Source organism: Carlito syrichta, unplaced genomic scaffold, assembly GCF_000164805.1.
Source record: "Carlito syrichta isolate Samal-C Ts95f unplaced genomic scaffold, Tarsius_syrichta-2.0.1 Scaffold311852, whole genome shotgun sequence".
Classification (NCBI taxonomy): Eukaryota; Metazoa; Chordata; class Mammalia; order Primates; family Tarsiidae; genus Carlito; species Carlito syrichta.
Window position 1 is genome coordinate 393,051 of NW_007255948.1, and position 15,523 is coordinate 408,573.

Here is a 15,523-nt window from a genome sequence, read left to right on the forward strand (position 1 = left end):
GCTACCACTGAGTTTTTCAGTGATGCTTGTTTCCCTTGCCAGTATCTTCCTTGCCACTTTCATTAATGGAGAGTTCTCTGTACCTGTCCAAATCACAATTAGCTGGCAGATTTTCTGAATTTTTTTAGTAGACCAATGATAGCCTGCTCACTTGAGAGACTTTTAATCTCTTTTCCCACAATTTGCCATTTCAACACTCTTCTCTATGTTCTTTAAGGTGAGCTACTGCTTTTTCCAAACTTCTAAGAATCACCTCAGCAACATACTAAAACCATAGCTTGAGGTTTTTCCAAAGTGTTACATCTTGTGTCATGGGAGAATGCTCCCATATCGAAAACACTGTCTTAGCCGGGCTCGGTGGCTCAGCCTGTAATCCCGCTTCCTGGGAGGCTGAGGTGTGTGAATTATCTGAGCCCGCGGGTTCGAGACCTGCCTGGGCAACTTGGTGAGACCTCATCTCTACAATAAATCAAAAAATTAGCCAGGTGTGGTAGCGCGCGCCTGTAGTTCCAGGTACTTGGAAGGCTGAGGCGGAAGAATCACTGGAGCCCAGCAGGTCGAGGCTGCAGTGGCCGGGAGCGGCCACTGCACTCCAGTCTGGGCAACAGAGTGAGACTCTGACTCAAAAAAAAAAAAAAAACAAAAGAAAACATTGTCTTATCTAGTTTTATATTCTCTTGATCTAGCACACTTAGGATCCATGTCCAGGCATACTCTGCTGGTTCCTGTTGGCACATTAAAAAATATCCTGCCGTTCTTTAGTATATACTCCCTGTCCTTTCTTAGCAGAACCAGTATATTTTCAGGCAGGATATGATGAAATTTGATGCTAACTATGAGTCCAGTGGACAGAAGTAGATTTGGGTGCAGATACTAATGAAGGCAAGCATTGTTTTATAAGATACTTGCCTCACTTGAGGCCTCTGCATAGATTTCAAGCATAGTCTTCCAGCAAGGGGGATGGGTTACTTCTGCATCATAGAATCAGAAAATACTTAGGATTAAATGTTCTTAACTTCATTATACTTAGATATCCCTATTCAAGGTGTCAGGGTTCTTCTCCTTACCAGGATCCTGTCTTGGAGCAGAAGTCTGGCCTCAATACCTTTCTGAAATTCTATCACTCTACAGTTATATCTGGGACTGATTTTCAGCTCTCAGCCCTCCAATTGCAGGAGAAGAGAGTTCCTTGAATGCTACCAAGGAGACCTCCTCTGACTTTCATACTTTGCTTTAAGTTGTTGATTAAGAGAGCTGATCCTATCACTACTTCTCTTCAATGAATACATGGCACTTAGCAAAAGCCATCCAATTCCTTGGTCCTTACAACTAGTTTCTCACATACTTCTTCCACTGCATCCCATCCCAGATAAACACAGGTGAAAATCTTAGCAATTGCATTGTTATATCAGGTCAGGAATTATTAATATTCCTCCAATTGCCAGTGTTGGTGACCTCATTGTCATTCAGCTGTTGAGTGATCTTATGCCTGGAATCCCTTGGAGACTGCTTTCTAGGACCACTTCTGAAGCTAAATGTTTTTCACTATGAGTTAAGGATGAGGATGTTTGTTCAGTTCATTAATTGGAGATGTGCTCTCGGAGAAACAGAATCAGGGAAGCAATATAGGACAGTGGGAAAAAGCTAAGCAAGAATGTGGAGTGGCTGGAGACTAGTTTTACACTCATTCTACAGGGAAACTCTGAAGGACAAATTGTATCCTTAAATTGTATACTTAAATTAAAGGAATTCGCTAGGTGTGGTGGCTCATACCTATAATCCCAGCACTTTGGGAGGCCAAAGTGGGAGGATTGCTTGAGCCCAGGAGTTTAAAACCAGCCTAGACAACATAGGGAGACCTCATCTCTACCAAAAAAAAAAAAAAATTAGCCAGGCATGATGACATACACCTGTAGCCCCAGCAACCCAGGAGGTTGAGGAAAAAGGATTGCCTGAGCTCAGGAGTTGAGACTATGGTGAGCTGTGATTGTGCCATTGTACGCTAACATGAGTGACAGAGTGAGACCCTCAAAACAAAAACAAAAAAATTTAATGGAACTGACCTTTATCCCTGTGTCAGTCAGTCACTGGCCAAGAGGTGGGTATAAGTGCACAGTCCCCTAGGCAAGGTTGATGCCTATTTAGCTGAAGGAAATTCTCTGAAGAAAGGGGTAGTTGTGAGTAGTTATCAGTCAATATTTATAACAGCTGCGAGATGGGTGCCCAGGAAGGTACAGCAGATATGGGCAAGGCATCGATAGTATGCAATTCAGTAACAGTCCTGAATGTTTAGGGGAGCACCGCTAATCTCCTGCCTACTGTTGTCATGGGCCACACTGTTTTCATCTCAAGCTTGGATTTGGGAGTCTTAGTAAGGCTGGAAGCCTCCCACAACATGGGCGTGTTCCCTAACACTACAGTCATTCATTAAGGTACCACCAAACTCCCCAGGATTCGTGAGGAAGCAGAATATGGCTCTTTATGCTCATGAAATGAACAAAGCCTGCATTCCCATCCCATCTCAAGCACACCTCTCTTTGGAATGCCTCTTTTATAAATAAGGGAATTGAGGCTCAGGGAGGCTAAATGAATTTTGCACTAAGACTGACAGAGGCAAGACTTTGGTGTTGACTTACAAGCCTCCCACTACAGCTGGGTTTGGCAAATTGTGGCCCATGGGTCACATCTGCCTCCCTCCTTTCCCCACCTGTTTTGTAAATAAAGTTTTATTGAAACATAGCCATTCACTTGCTTATGTATTGTCTGTGGCTGCTTTCACATTATAATGGCATCACTGGCTAGTTGTTACAGAGACAGTCTGGTCTGCAAGGCCAAAAATATTTACTATCTGGACCTTTACAATGAAGTTGGCTGCCTCATGCTGGTTCTTTCCCTTTTTTCTGAGTTGGAGTCTCACTCTGTCACCCAGGCTTAAGTGCAGTGGCACACTCACGGCCACCACAGCCTCGACCTGCTGGACTCAGGCGATCCTTCCACCTCAGTCTTCCAAGTAGCCAGAACTACAGAGGTGCATTACCACACCCAGCTAATTTTTGATTTACTGTAGAGACGAGGTCTCACCAAGATGCCTGGGCTGGTCTCAAACCCATGGGCTCAGGCAATCCTCTCGCCTCGGCCTCCCAAAGTGCTGGGATTACAGGTTGAGCCATGGAGCGCAGACCATCATGCTGCTTCTGTGAACTCCACTGGCTTTTTTTGCTGATTCTGAGACTTTAATCGGAGGAGGGGTTTTCCCTGACACTTAGAGAGATAGCACAAGTTAGGTCTTAAAAACCCACTTTCTTCTATACTAATGAGAAATAGGACAGTGTTACTTCACTAGAGGGGATCTCAAAAGTCCTCAGGAGAGCCAGGCATGTTGGTAGTTCCAGCTATGTTTGGAAGCTGAGGCAGGAGGACTGCTTGAGCCCAGGAGTTAGAGGCTGCAGTGAGCTTTGATTACACTACTGCACTCCAGACTGGGCAACAGAGCAAGACTCTGTCTCTTAAAAAAAAAAATTGTGGATCTTCCAATTCAGAATTCTGCAGTCTTTGTGAATGAACTATGAATGAATGAATGAATATTGATACGTATAAAGGAAAAGGTCTGGAAGGATGCAGACATTTGGTGGGTTGTTACCTGTGGTAGAAGGAGGAGCAATATTAACTCTTCACTTCTTCTGTATTATTTGTATATGTGTGTATATATAATTATGTACCTTTTGCCATAAAAAACAAAGAAACACACACAATGAGAGAGGCAGAGGCAGAGAGACAGGGAGAGGAAGAGAAAGAGGGGGAGGGGAGGAGAGAGAGAGAGAATGATCCCCCAGTAGTGTTTAAGGAAATAATCTTTCTAGGATGATGGATGCAGCTGTGTTCATAGTGAGATGGTTGACTTAATGACCTCACTTGCTCCTGGCATCGATACCATGACAGATAGGCTGTCTCAGACTCCTCAGGTTCCATGTTCCTTTATGGGCAGAGAGTTGGAAGAAACATTCAGACTGAAATACTACAATTTCTGCAGAGGCAAATTAATTGCATATTTGTGAAGATATAATTGCAACTCTTTTCCCATTTCTCAAGAAGCTAGTATGAAGATTAAGTTGTGGATGTCAGAAACTAGTCATGGAATATTTCAGCTTTTATCAGAATTGCTGCAAGATATAAAGGGATGACTTTTATCTATTAAAAAAAATTCCAGGCTGGGCTCGGTGGCTCAGCCTGTAATCCCAGCACTTTGGGAGGCTGAGGTGAGTGGATTGCCTGAGCCCGCGGGTTTGAGACCCGCCTGGGCAACTTGACTAGACCTCACTTCTACAACAAATCAAAAATTAGCCGGGGTGGTAGTACGCGCCTGTAGTTCCAGCTACGTGGAAGGCTGAGGCGGAAGGATCGCTGGAGCCCAGGAGGTTGAGGCTGCAGTGGCCGGGAGTGGCCATTGCACTCCAGTCTGGGTGACAGAGTGAGACTCCAACTCAAAAAAAAAAAAAAAAAAAAAATTCCAAGTAATATATCTTGGGGCATTGAATACATAGTTATAGATTCATTTCATTATTTTGTTGTTGTTGTTTTGAATCAGAGTTTCACTCTGTTGCCCAGGCTGGAGTATAGTGGCACAATCATGGTTCACTGCAGGTAACCCTCCTGTTAGCCTTCTGAGTAGCTAGGACTACAGGTGAGCACCACCACACTCGGCTAATTTTTAAAATTATTTTGTAGAGACCAGGTCTCACTATGTTGCCTAGGCTGGTCTCGAACTCCTGAGCTCAAGCAATCCTCCTGCCTCAGCCTCCCAAAGTGCTGGGATTACAGGTGTGAGCCACTACATCTGGCCCATTTTTCTTTTTAATGGTGGTGCAATATTCTACTGTGTATACCATAATTTATATGTGTCTCTACTTATACACATGTAAATTGGTCCTCTTTTTTTTTTTTTTTTTTTGAGTTGGAGTCTTACTCTGTCGCCCAGGCTGGAGTGCAGTGGCACGAATGCTCAGTTACCCCATTGTTGACCTGCTAGACTCAGGTGATCCTTTTGCCTCAACCTTCCAAGAAGCCAGAACTACAGGTATTTGCTACCAAGTCTTGCTAATTTTTGATTTATTGTAGAGAAGAGGTCTTGCCAAGTTGCCCGGGTCGGTCTCAAACTCGAGGGCTAGGGCAGTCCACTCATCTCGGTCTCCCAAAGTGCTGGGATTACAGGCTGAGCCACCAAGCCCAGCCAATTCATTTTTTTTGTTATTATTACTGTTGCAGTGCTGCAATACTAAATATTTCTGTACAGAAATATTTGAGTCATTTGTGCAAGTATTTTTTTTGGATACATTTAAAAGGTTATGTAATTTAATTTTAATAGATATCAAAACTGTCCCCTATAAAAAGATCATACAATTTATAATCTTACCATCAAACTTTTTCGTTGTTTCTTATTTCTACTTTTTCTAATTACCATCAAGATTGACAACCTTTAAGTATATCTGCCTTTCATGTTGTTGCTTCTGTGAATGGCTTTTCTTAATTTTAAAAACGTATTGTCTTTTCCCCCATTGATTTACAGGAAAACTTTTTCAGTTACAGATATTACCTATTTCACTTTTTCTCTGTAAGTTTCACAATATTATTTCATACATTGACACATTCCCAATTTACATTTATCTTTGAGCATTGTTATGACTTTCACCAAACAGACACTTGCAACTTAATGTAGTCAAATATGTCTTTTCCTGTATTGCTTCTGAGTTTTCTGTTATTTTTAGAAACACGTATCTTTCAAAGATTACATTTTCTATTTTTTCGTCCGTTGTTTTTATAATTTTAGTTTTCATACTTATATCTTTAATCCAAACATAATATTTTGTAAGAATGAAAGTAGGGTTCCTCTCAAGTTAATTTTTCTCCAGCCTGGCTTGCAGGGAAGGGCTTTCTAGAGCGATTTTACCGAGCGCGAAGGGACACGGCCACCTGGGGACCTACTCCTTTCTGACACCCACGTGTGCTCGGCACTTGACTTATACTGCGTGACTTTATCCTCAAGCGAACTTTGAAAATATCAATTTGTAGACAGAGAAACTGGGCGTTACATAAGGTACGTGACCTGAAGCGCCAGCACTGGAGGAGACTGGGACAGTGCCAGAGGCAAGCACGGAATGGGATGCTCCCCACGCCGCGCCCGCTTTCCATCTTCTCGCGACACTTTTACGTCATCCGAGAGCGCCGGAGTCGAGGCAGTCGCGCGGCAGGCGTCGTGCCAGGTTTGGTTTCGTGGTGCTGTCTCACTGGTGAGGCCGAGAAGCCGGCGAGTCCCGAGGCCGGTCGAACTTGCAGTTTTCAGCTTTTCGTCACCATGGAGTATCTCATCGGTATTCAGGGCCCTGACTATGTCCTTGTCGCCTCCGACCGAGTGGCCGCCAGCAATATTGTCCAGATGAAGGACGGTAAGAGGAAGCAGGGGAGGCCCGGCCGGGCCTTGGGTATAGGGACAGCCTGAGGGAGTTCTTGGAGAGGGGTGGGGGGAGCAGTCTGCAGGTGGAACCCAGTGTGCCCTACCCGCCCTTATTTTTTATAACGGAGGAGCCGAACAGACAAGCCTGGGGCCTTCGCCTTCGCTTCTCCCGGGGGTGCTAGGTCAGTGCTCTGTTCTGGCCTTCGCCGGACGCTTCTTGCTAGGTGAGAATTGTCTAAAGGGGTTCAGTTTTTAGGTGTTTAAGCGCCGGCTTGCCACGTGGCTCCCTAGACTCCGAATGTCTGATAAATTTCCTGTTGTAGCTAGTAAAGAAGTCAGTTAATTTGAAGCGGCATTGATGGAGTCCTGAGGGAAAGCAAGAAGGTGGTGCCCGAGTCTTGGCATTTCTCTTCCGCTGCAGTATCTTTCCGTGGCTCAGCCCGACCCTTCTTTTCCAATTTTTCAGGGCACTGACTGCCAGGTTTTCCTTATAATTAAGTAGTTAATGAAATCTAGAAGAATGGAGCCCTGTCACTTACTTGCTTAAATTTCCTCATCTGTAAGATTAGCAATACCAAACTCACAAACTTGTCGGAGGATTGAGTGAATGAGTTATGTGCAGATGCACTTGATAAATACTTAATAGTAAGAATGCTAAGCACTTGTTGTGTATCAAGTGCTACGTTAGGTGATTTTCATTAGTTCACTTAACCTTTTGAGATAGGCAATATTTTATCGCTACGTCATAGGCGTTAGTTCCGAGACACAGAGGTTAATAAACTTGCTTGAGGTCACAACTGGCAGAACCTGGGTTCAACCTATGCAGTCTGAGTCCAGATCTTTAGCCCATAACTACTATACTATACTGTCTACAGTAGGTACCCAATATATAACGTGTGTGTGTGTGTGTGTGTCGGCATCTCATTTTGTTGCCCAGGCTGGAGTGTAGTATGGCAGGATCAAGTGTTGAGGATTATAGGCGTGAGCAACTGCACCTGGCCCATATAACTTTTTAAAAAAAATTTGGTTGTTGGTCTGCAGAATCTAAGAATGTGTTTTCATGATTGATCATAGGTGTACTGCTGTTGAAAAAGTATTATGCTTTGTCTCAGATGATTTAATGTTCATTTGACAACAGGTTTTGGGTACATATGTGCTTTCTGTGGTGCTAAGTGCTGAGAAGATGCAAAGAAGAATAAGATGTGGCCTCTATTTTAGAAGTTACAACTCAGTAAGAGATTTAGATATGTATACAAATAATTATAACAAAAGTTAAAAATTGATGTGTCATGAAAATTACTGTCAAACTGCTCAGGTAATGCAGAGAAAGAAGAGATTCTTTCTGGCTGTGGAAATTAGGGAAAACTTTGGCAGTAGGTGACAACTCATCTGTGACAACAATTTTTAAGGAAAGAAAAATTACTAGGTCTGGGATTTCCTGAAGTATCTGAACAAATGCAAAAAAATGTCCACTATTGCTTTTGTAATGCGACAGGCATCTGATTATCAGACTATGACTCCCGCCTGGGATATTGGAAGGAACTCTGAAGAACTTTGAGCTTTATTCTTTCTGAAAAAAGGGACCTGAAAGTGACTTGTTAAACATCTATGTATGGATTATTTCTCAAGTGAAATTACTTTATGAAATTCCATGATTTGTTTGTACAAGTTCTGTTTGTAAACCAGTCTTTCCAAGGAGTAAGTTAGTTTTGAGAGTAAATTTTTTCATTATTTTCAGTACTAAGGCCTTTGCCAAGCAAGTGATTTTAGCATGAAATAGTGTCTAGACTGAGCAATAACCAAGTCATTACCTTTACAGGTCTTTTGTTTCATCCCAATAATATATGTGAAATTACTTTGAAAATTAGAATGTGGCCAGGTGCAGTGACTTAAACCTTTAATCTCAGCAATTTGGAAGGCCGAAGTGGGAGGATTGCTTGAGGCTAGGAGTTTGAGACCAACCTGGGCAACATAGGGAGACTTTGTCTCTAAAAAAATCAAAATATTAGCCAGGCATAATAGCGCTTGCCTGTAGTTCCAGCTCGGGAGGCTGAGGCGATAGGATTGTCTGAGCCTAGGAGTAGGAGTTCGAGGCTGCAGTGATCCATGATCATGTCACTGCTCTTCAGTCAGAGTGACAGAGTGAGACTTTACCTTAAGAAAGAAAAAAAAAGAAAAGTAGAATGTGCTTTAAGCCTACTTATGTACACAGTACCTCTTGTTTATATAGGGGATGCAGCATATTAGATGTAGTCTGCAGAAGAATCTAAGATACCAAAGGAAACAAATACTGCAAGATGATTTTATATGATAAAATGAGTATTACTAGTTAGAATTAGGTTAGTTTTTAAATTAATAATTTTAAGAGTAAATCCTAAGTATTCACAGAAAAGAAAGATCATTGTGGTATGAAAGATGGATTTGGGTTCGTTCTTTTTTTTTGTTTTTTTTTTTGAGTTGGAGTCTCACTCTGTCACCCAGACTGGAGTGCAGTGGCCGCTTCTGGCCACTGCAGCCTCGACCTGCTGTGCTCTGGCGATCCTTCCGCCTCAGCCTTCCGAGTAGCTGGAACTACAGGCGCGCTACTGCGCCTGGCTAATTTTTGATTTATTGTAGAGATGAGGTCTCGCCAAGTTGCCCAGGCGGGTCTCGAACCCGTGGGCTCAGGCTATCCACTCACCTCAGCCTCCCAAAGCACGGGATTACAGGCTGAGCCACCGAGCCTGGCAGATTGCCAGCTTATTAAAGTTAAGGGGTACAATCTCGGTTTGGTTATGTGCTGCATCTCTTGTCTCTTTTCTCTTGCCCTCTATAGAATTGCTTTTAAGTTACTCAGTACTCCAGCCCACATAGAACTCGCTCTTTTCTGAATTCCTATAGCATGTATAATCTGAATTGCATTATCTAACACTGTTAGATAATATCTAATTAATAATATTGTACATGTATATAATTTGTTACGGTTTTTCCTCACTGTGAGTTAGGAAGGGGTAAGTGATGTTATCACCATTTTACATATTTGGAAACTGGGGCTTAGAGAAGGCAAATGATTTGCCTAAGTTCAGAGTGCTGAGTCCAGATCATAACCAAGGTCTACTGGTTTCTGGTCCAGTTGACTTTCCACAGCATTACATGCTGATGTTGTTCATTTTATTGTCTATTTGTTTCATGCATGTGGGTCTTGTAAATTCTTTGTCAAAGATTGGAAATTCCCAAGAGCTACACTGATAGTTTTCTGAACAACTCAGTGGACTATTAGTATCTATCACTTGTTTTTATATTACTCTTCACTACTCACTGGATATAATGTTTAAAAAACATTTTGACCTTGAATTAAGTTCATTTTAAAATCGAACAGATTACTTCCTAGAATTTTAGCCTTTCTTATAGATGTGACATAAATTCTTTGTAAGCAAGCCCCCCATAAAAACAACTTTTTTCTTATAAAAATAATGCGAATGTATTAAATAATGTTTTCTTATAAAAGTGATGCATGCTAAGTATAGAAATTTTAGGAAATACTGATAAGGAAATAAAAACTGCCTATATTCTTTCCATTGGCAAGTACTTAGAATATACTCTTCTGGTCCTTTTTCTTTGCATAGGTAATATATCTGAAAGTGAATTTTTTTTTCCTAAACAAGTTTGCAAACTAACAATTTTTAAATCTGTGGTCTGTATAACAAATAAAAGTGTGTTTGTTTAGGAGTTTTGAGGCATTTGATATTATCTGCAGGTACATTTTGCTTGTGTGGTTTTTTCCCCACCAAAGACTATGAAGCCATATTATTGGTATCTACAACTCTCAAACACTTACAAAGTACTTGACAGTAGCATTTTGTTCTTTAAATCCTATTAAGGGATTTTGACATTTCAGAAGCTTTCAGAAAGGAAACATGTTTACCAGGGAAGATTATTCAGCACTATTTGAAAAATGAAAAGTGAAAGTGAGAGTAAGATAGGAAATTTAGGCCTTTTCTGAAGCTGCAGTCTGAATATGGTATTTTCTTCTTTAGGCAATCATTGCAATCTGAATATTTATCTATCTATCTAATCTGAATGAGTCTGGTTCAGCTAGATAAGATTGAGTATTAGTATTTTGTGAGGTATTTTAAATAGCTTACTGTTAGAATATTTGTTAGAATTTTTGCCTTGGCAGTCATTTTAGTTTTCTCTTTTGCTGTGGAAATAGAGTTGGTTTACTTTTCAAAGTGATGTATATTTTCAGTTGATTTTATATTATTTCTTGAGCTAGTTCCTTAATTTTAATTGTAGTATTGGTCCTTTTCATATATTATTTATGTGTATAAGTGTAATAACTAACACTTGTATTTATAGAAACATTTTAGGATTTTGTCATCATAATGCCATTGACTGGCTTCCTTCAGTTTCCTCTGTTGTTCTCTTCCTTGCATTGTGTGTGTGTGTGTGTGTGTGTGTGTGTGTGTGTGTTTGTGTGTGTGTGTGTGTGTGTGTGTGTTTGTGTGTGTTTTATTATTTTTTTTGAGTTGGGATCTCACTCTTTTGCCCAGGCTGGAGTGCAGAGGAATGATCACAACTCACCACACACAACTTCATCCTCCTGCATAGCTGGGATTACAGGTGTGCACCACCATGCCTGACTAACTTTTTAATTTTTTGTAAAGATGAGATCTTGTTATGTTACCCAGGCTGGTCTTGAACACCTGGGCTCAAGCAGTCCTCCCACCTTGGCCTCCCAAAGTGCTGGGATTACAGGCATGAGCCAACATGCCCAGCCAGTATTTTAGATTGTATTTTCAATTGTCAGCTTTCATATATATTTGCCATTTAAAATTGACATTAATAAAATATGCTGCTGATGGTTTAACATGAAGAGTAAAAGAGAAGTTGATACTGTTGCCTATTAAAATCTTCTTAAAACAATGATTAGTAAAATTATTCAATATTCAGTTGTCCCTTGGTATCTGTGGGGATTTGGATCCAGAACCCTCTTGGATACCAAAATCCACAGATGCTCAAGTCTTAACATGGTGTAGTATTTGCATATAACCTATGAGTGTACTCCTGTGTATTTTAAATCATCTCTAGATTACTTACAATACCTAATATATAAATGTTATGTTAATAATTGTATTGCTTAGGAAATAACAGGCAAAAAAATCTATACATATTTAGAACAGATGCATACCTCAATTTCTTTTTTGGACTATTTTTGATCCACAGGTAGTTGGATCCACAGATGTAGAACTCACAGGAACAGAGAGCCAACTGTAGTAATTAATAAACCTGTTTGTAGTTGCATATATCATGACAGTCAATTTCTGTTAAGGCAATTTCTAACACTTTTTTTTTTTCTTTGAGCAGATCATGACAAGATGTTTAAGATGAGTGAAAAAATCTTACTCCTATGTGTTGGAGAGGCTGGAGACACTGTACAGTTTGCAGAATATATTCAGAAAAATGTGCAACTTTATAAGATGCGAAATGGTAGGTAAGACTTAGAGTGTAACTGTTAGTTTGCTAGGGCTGTCATTACACAGTACCACAGATTGGGTGGTTTAAACAACAGAAATGTATTTTCTCACAGTTCTGGATGCTAGAAGTCTGAAATCAAGGTGTCGACAGGGTTGATTTCTTTTCTTTTCTTTTCTTTTTTTTTTTGAATTAGAGTATTACTCTGTCACCTAGGCTGGAGTGCAGTGGCACGCTTATGGCCACCCCACCCTCAACCTGCTGTGCCCAAGTGATCCTTCTGCCTCAGTCTTCCAAGTAGCTGAAACTACAGGCACACACCACCATGCCTGATTAATTTTTTTTTTTTTAATTGTAGAGGTGAGGTCTCACCAAGTTGTCCAGGCTGGTCTCGAACTGATGGGCTCAGGCATTTCTGTCACCTCGGCCTCCCAAAGTGCTGGATCATAGGCATGGGCCATTGCACCCAGCCGACAGGGTTGATTTCTAAGACCTCTCTCCTTGTCTTGTAGATGGCCATCTTCTCCCTGTGTCTTCACATGATTTTCCCTCTGTACTGTCTTTGTCCAAATTTCTTCTTCTTAGAAGAACACCAATCATATTTAATTAGAATCTCATTTTAATTTAATAGCTAACACCATCTTGGAGGTGGAGTTGGTGATATAACATCAGACTTTTAAATGTTAGATATTTCAGAGGATGTGATTTGAGCCAAAGACTATTTGAATCTCAAAGTCAAAAGACCTAAGTAAAACTTGACTTTAATATTTTCTATGTGACAAATCACTTATCCTCTCTGGCCCTTTATTTTCGTTATCTCTAAAATGGGATTTTAGAGAGATAATTAGGACTTTTGTGAGCTCTCTTTGGGGCTAATGAATTCTTATCCACTGGGAAATGTTCCCTATCAAAGCATACTAGCCATTAGCCCTCTGATCCAGGAAAGTTTATGGTGGTCCTCTGGCAGGGAGAACCTTATTTCTGGTTATTTACTTTGCAATTCGATAGCACTGTTGCACACTGCTCTGGTATAATATGGAACTGTGAGAGAACTTAATTTGAATATAATTACATGTCTAAAATGACTAGATAAGAACCATTCGTATTTTCTTTTGATTTAAGAGAGGTAGATTTATTAAAGAGAAGATAATGTTGTGAAGGGCACAATGGGCAGGAAAGCAGCAAGAGTGTCTGCTGTCTGCTCATATAGTTTTTTAATTCAATTCCATAAATATTTTTGAATTGCTTACAACTATGGTAAGCATTCTACTTAACACTGCAGAGAATTCAAAGATGAACAAGGCTCAGTCACTGTCATCCAGAAGTGTAAAGCACATATTACTTAGGTTTAAGCAAGTATAGAATATTTCAAGAATTTTGCTTTTTTTTTTAAGTGGTTTCTCATTTTGCCTACATGGCAAGTGAAGTGTGAAGTATGTCAATAATCCTGAAGTATAGTAGGTACAGTAATATTTCAGTGGCTGTCCTAGAAGAGGGGAAGAATGAGCAAGAGTTGCTTGTTACATGGATTTTAGGGTCTAAAGTCAGTGCATAGATCAAAATTTTATTGGGTTAAAATTGCTCTTTTTTTTTTTGGAGTTGGAAGCTGATCTCACTCTGTCACCCAGACTGGAGTGCAGTGGCATGTTCACAGCCATCACAGCCTCAGACTACTGGGCTCAGGGAATTCTTCCGCCTCAGCCTTCCAATAAGCTGGAACTACAGGCATGTGCTATCACGCCCGGCTAATTTTTTTGATTTCTTGTAGAGACGAGGTCTCACCAGGTTACCCAGGCTGGTTTCAAACCCCTGGGCTCAGGTGATCCTCTTGCCTCGGCCTCCCAAAATGCTGGGATTACAGGCTTGTGCCACCGTGCCCAGCCATACCAATTTCTAACCTAAAATCTACACAGCACAGTAGATTTTAATCACTGGAATGAATAAAGTGCTCAGAAAGGCAGTACTGCCTCAATTTTAATATGATTTATGTTAGTCAGTATTCCTGTTTCCCAGGAAAAAGGAGATTTCATGAGCAGAAACACTGGGCTTCTTGTGGTTTCATCGATCAAGAAAATGTTTCTGGGCAGCTTCTGAGCAAACATTTATTAATAGATTGATCACAGATCTGGGGTCTTCACTCTTCATAATAGCACTGTCAGATACAATCATTTTAGCTCTTGCCTCTGCACACTTATGGACAGAGTCAGGACCTATGCCACCATCAACCTCTATATCCAGAGATGGGAACTGGGTTCTCAGCCCGTGAACCTTTGGCATCATATCGTCCATGAATTTCTGCCCTCCAAACCTAGTTTCCACTGTCATAACCAAGGCCATGTTTATTTGATTAGCCCATGCTGCCAAATACTCTAGTTTGATGACAAGGCCAGCCTTCATCCCATTCTCTCAGATGTTTTTAATCAAAGCCCCTTGATTCTCAGCAGCCTCGAGACGAAAGGTGTACTGATTGTCTCCTCCTCCAGCCATTGGCTTTACCACTATTCCAGCCTTGACACTCTCATGAGCGTATCAGAGGAAGAGGCCTTGCCTAGCTGCTTTTGAAGGGTTTCTGCCACAGGGTGACCAAAGGTGGTGATGGGAACAAAATGCCCTTCCATTATATCCAGGTGCAGATAATTGGCCTCAGAGTCAAGCATCCAGAGGCACTCAGCCCCTAAATTGGCCAGGTTGCTGTTGAGGATGGATGGGCCAATCTTGCAGCCCAACCTTCATAGTGCTGGTTCCCAAGAGCAAGTTATCCCATGAATCCCCTAGCTAGACCAAGAACTGAGATAAGTTAAAGGAAAGAAGTAGAAAAATCTATATGTAAAAAGGCAGGTGTCAGACTTTTCTGCCTTTAAGATAATAATGGTCATATTCGTGGTGTTTGGGGATTTAGGTAGAGAATTGAATGGTGTTTGTATTTGTCCAGGGTTGCTTTCATTGTGATTTAATATACACTTAATAGACTTGTAAGGTTGAAATACGTAATAAGCCAGGCTCGGTGGCTCAGCCTGTAGTCCCAGCACTTTGGGAGGCTGAGGTGAATGGATTGCCTGAACCCGCGGGTTCGAGACCTGCCTGGGCAACTTGGTGAGACCTCATCTCTACAATAAGTCAAAAATTAGCTGGGCATGGTAGCGTGCACCTGTAGTTCCAGCTACTTGGAAGGCTGAAGCGGAAGGATCGCCCTGAGCCAGCAGGTCGAGGCTGCAGTGGCTGGGAGCGGCCATTGCACTCCAGTCTGGGTGACAGAGTGAGGTTCCAACTCAAAAAAAAAAAAAAAAAAAAGAAATACAATAATAAATATGAAAACACCCAGCATAGACTTGGAAGCATAGTAGCTGTTTGATAAATATTTGTTTGAATTTTAATCTAGATCTCACCTGATCTGACATTGGTGTTTGAAATGTAACCAATAACTTAACCACATTGCTGCATCTTTCCAAAGTGTCATTTCCTCTTTGGTTCACAAAGTTGTGGATTATTCTTGTGCCTTTTGGCACCCATCCCATTTTACAGGGGTAGTGAGTTCCAAAGTGAATGCATCAGTAAATGTACTCCTGACGCCATTCTTCTGGGTTGTACCTTTGTTGGCATTACAACTTTTTTTTTTTTTTT

General features: G+C 41.1%; 1 protein-coding gene and 1 pseudogene across 5 annotated transcripts in view; one reads left to right on the forward strand and one right to left on the reverse strand.

Annotated features, from left to right (window-relative positions):
- The first annotated feature begins 6,214 nt into the window (after positions 1-6,214).
- The window catches only part of PSMB2 (proteasome subunit beta 2), a 40,444-nt gene continuing 31,135 nt past the window's right edge, over positions 6,215-15,523 (forward strand). For 2 of the 5 annotated variants that reach the window (XM_021718136.1, XM_008069189.1), the window contains exons 1-2: positions 6,215-6,440; positions 11,795-11,917. In XM_021718136.1, coding sequence (XP_021573811.1) covers positions 6,350-6,440; positions 11,795-11,917 — 214 coding nt within the window. In that variant the 5' untranslated portion in view covers positions 6,215-6,349. Of the gene's footprint in view, positions 6,441-11,794; positions 11,922-15,523 lie in introns of all 5 variants that reach the window. The other 3 variants (XM_021718139.1, XM_021718135.1, XM_021718137.1) reach the window with 3 other exon arrangements.
- On the reverse strand, positions 13,918-15,335 carry LOC103271705 (annotated as a pseudogene).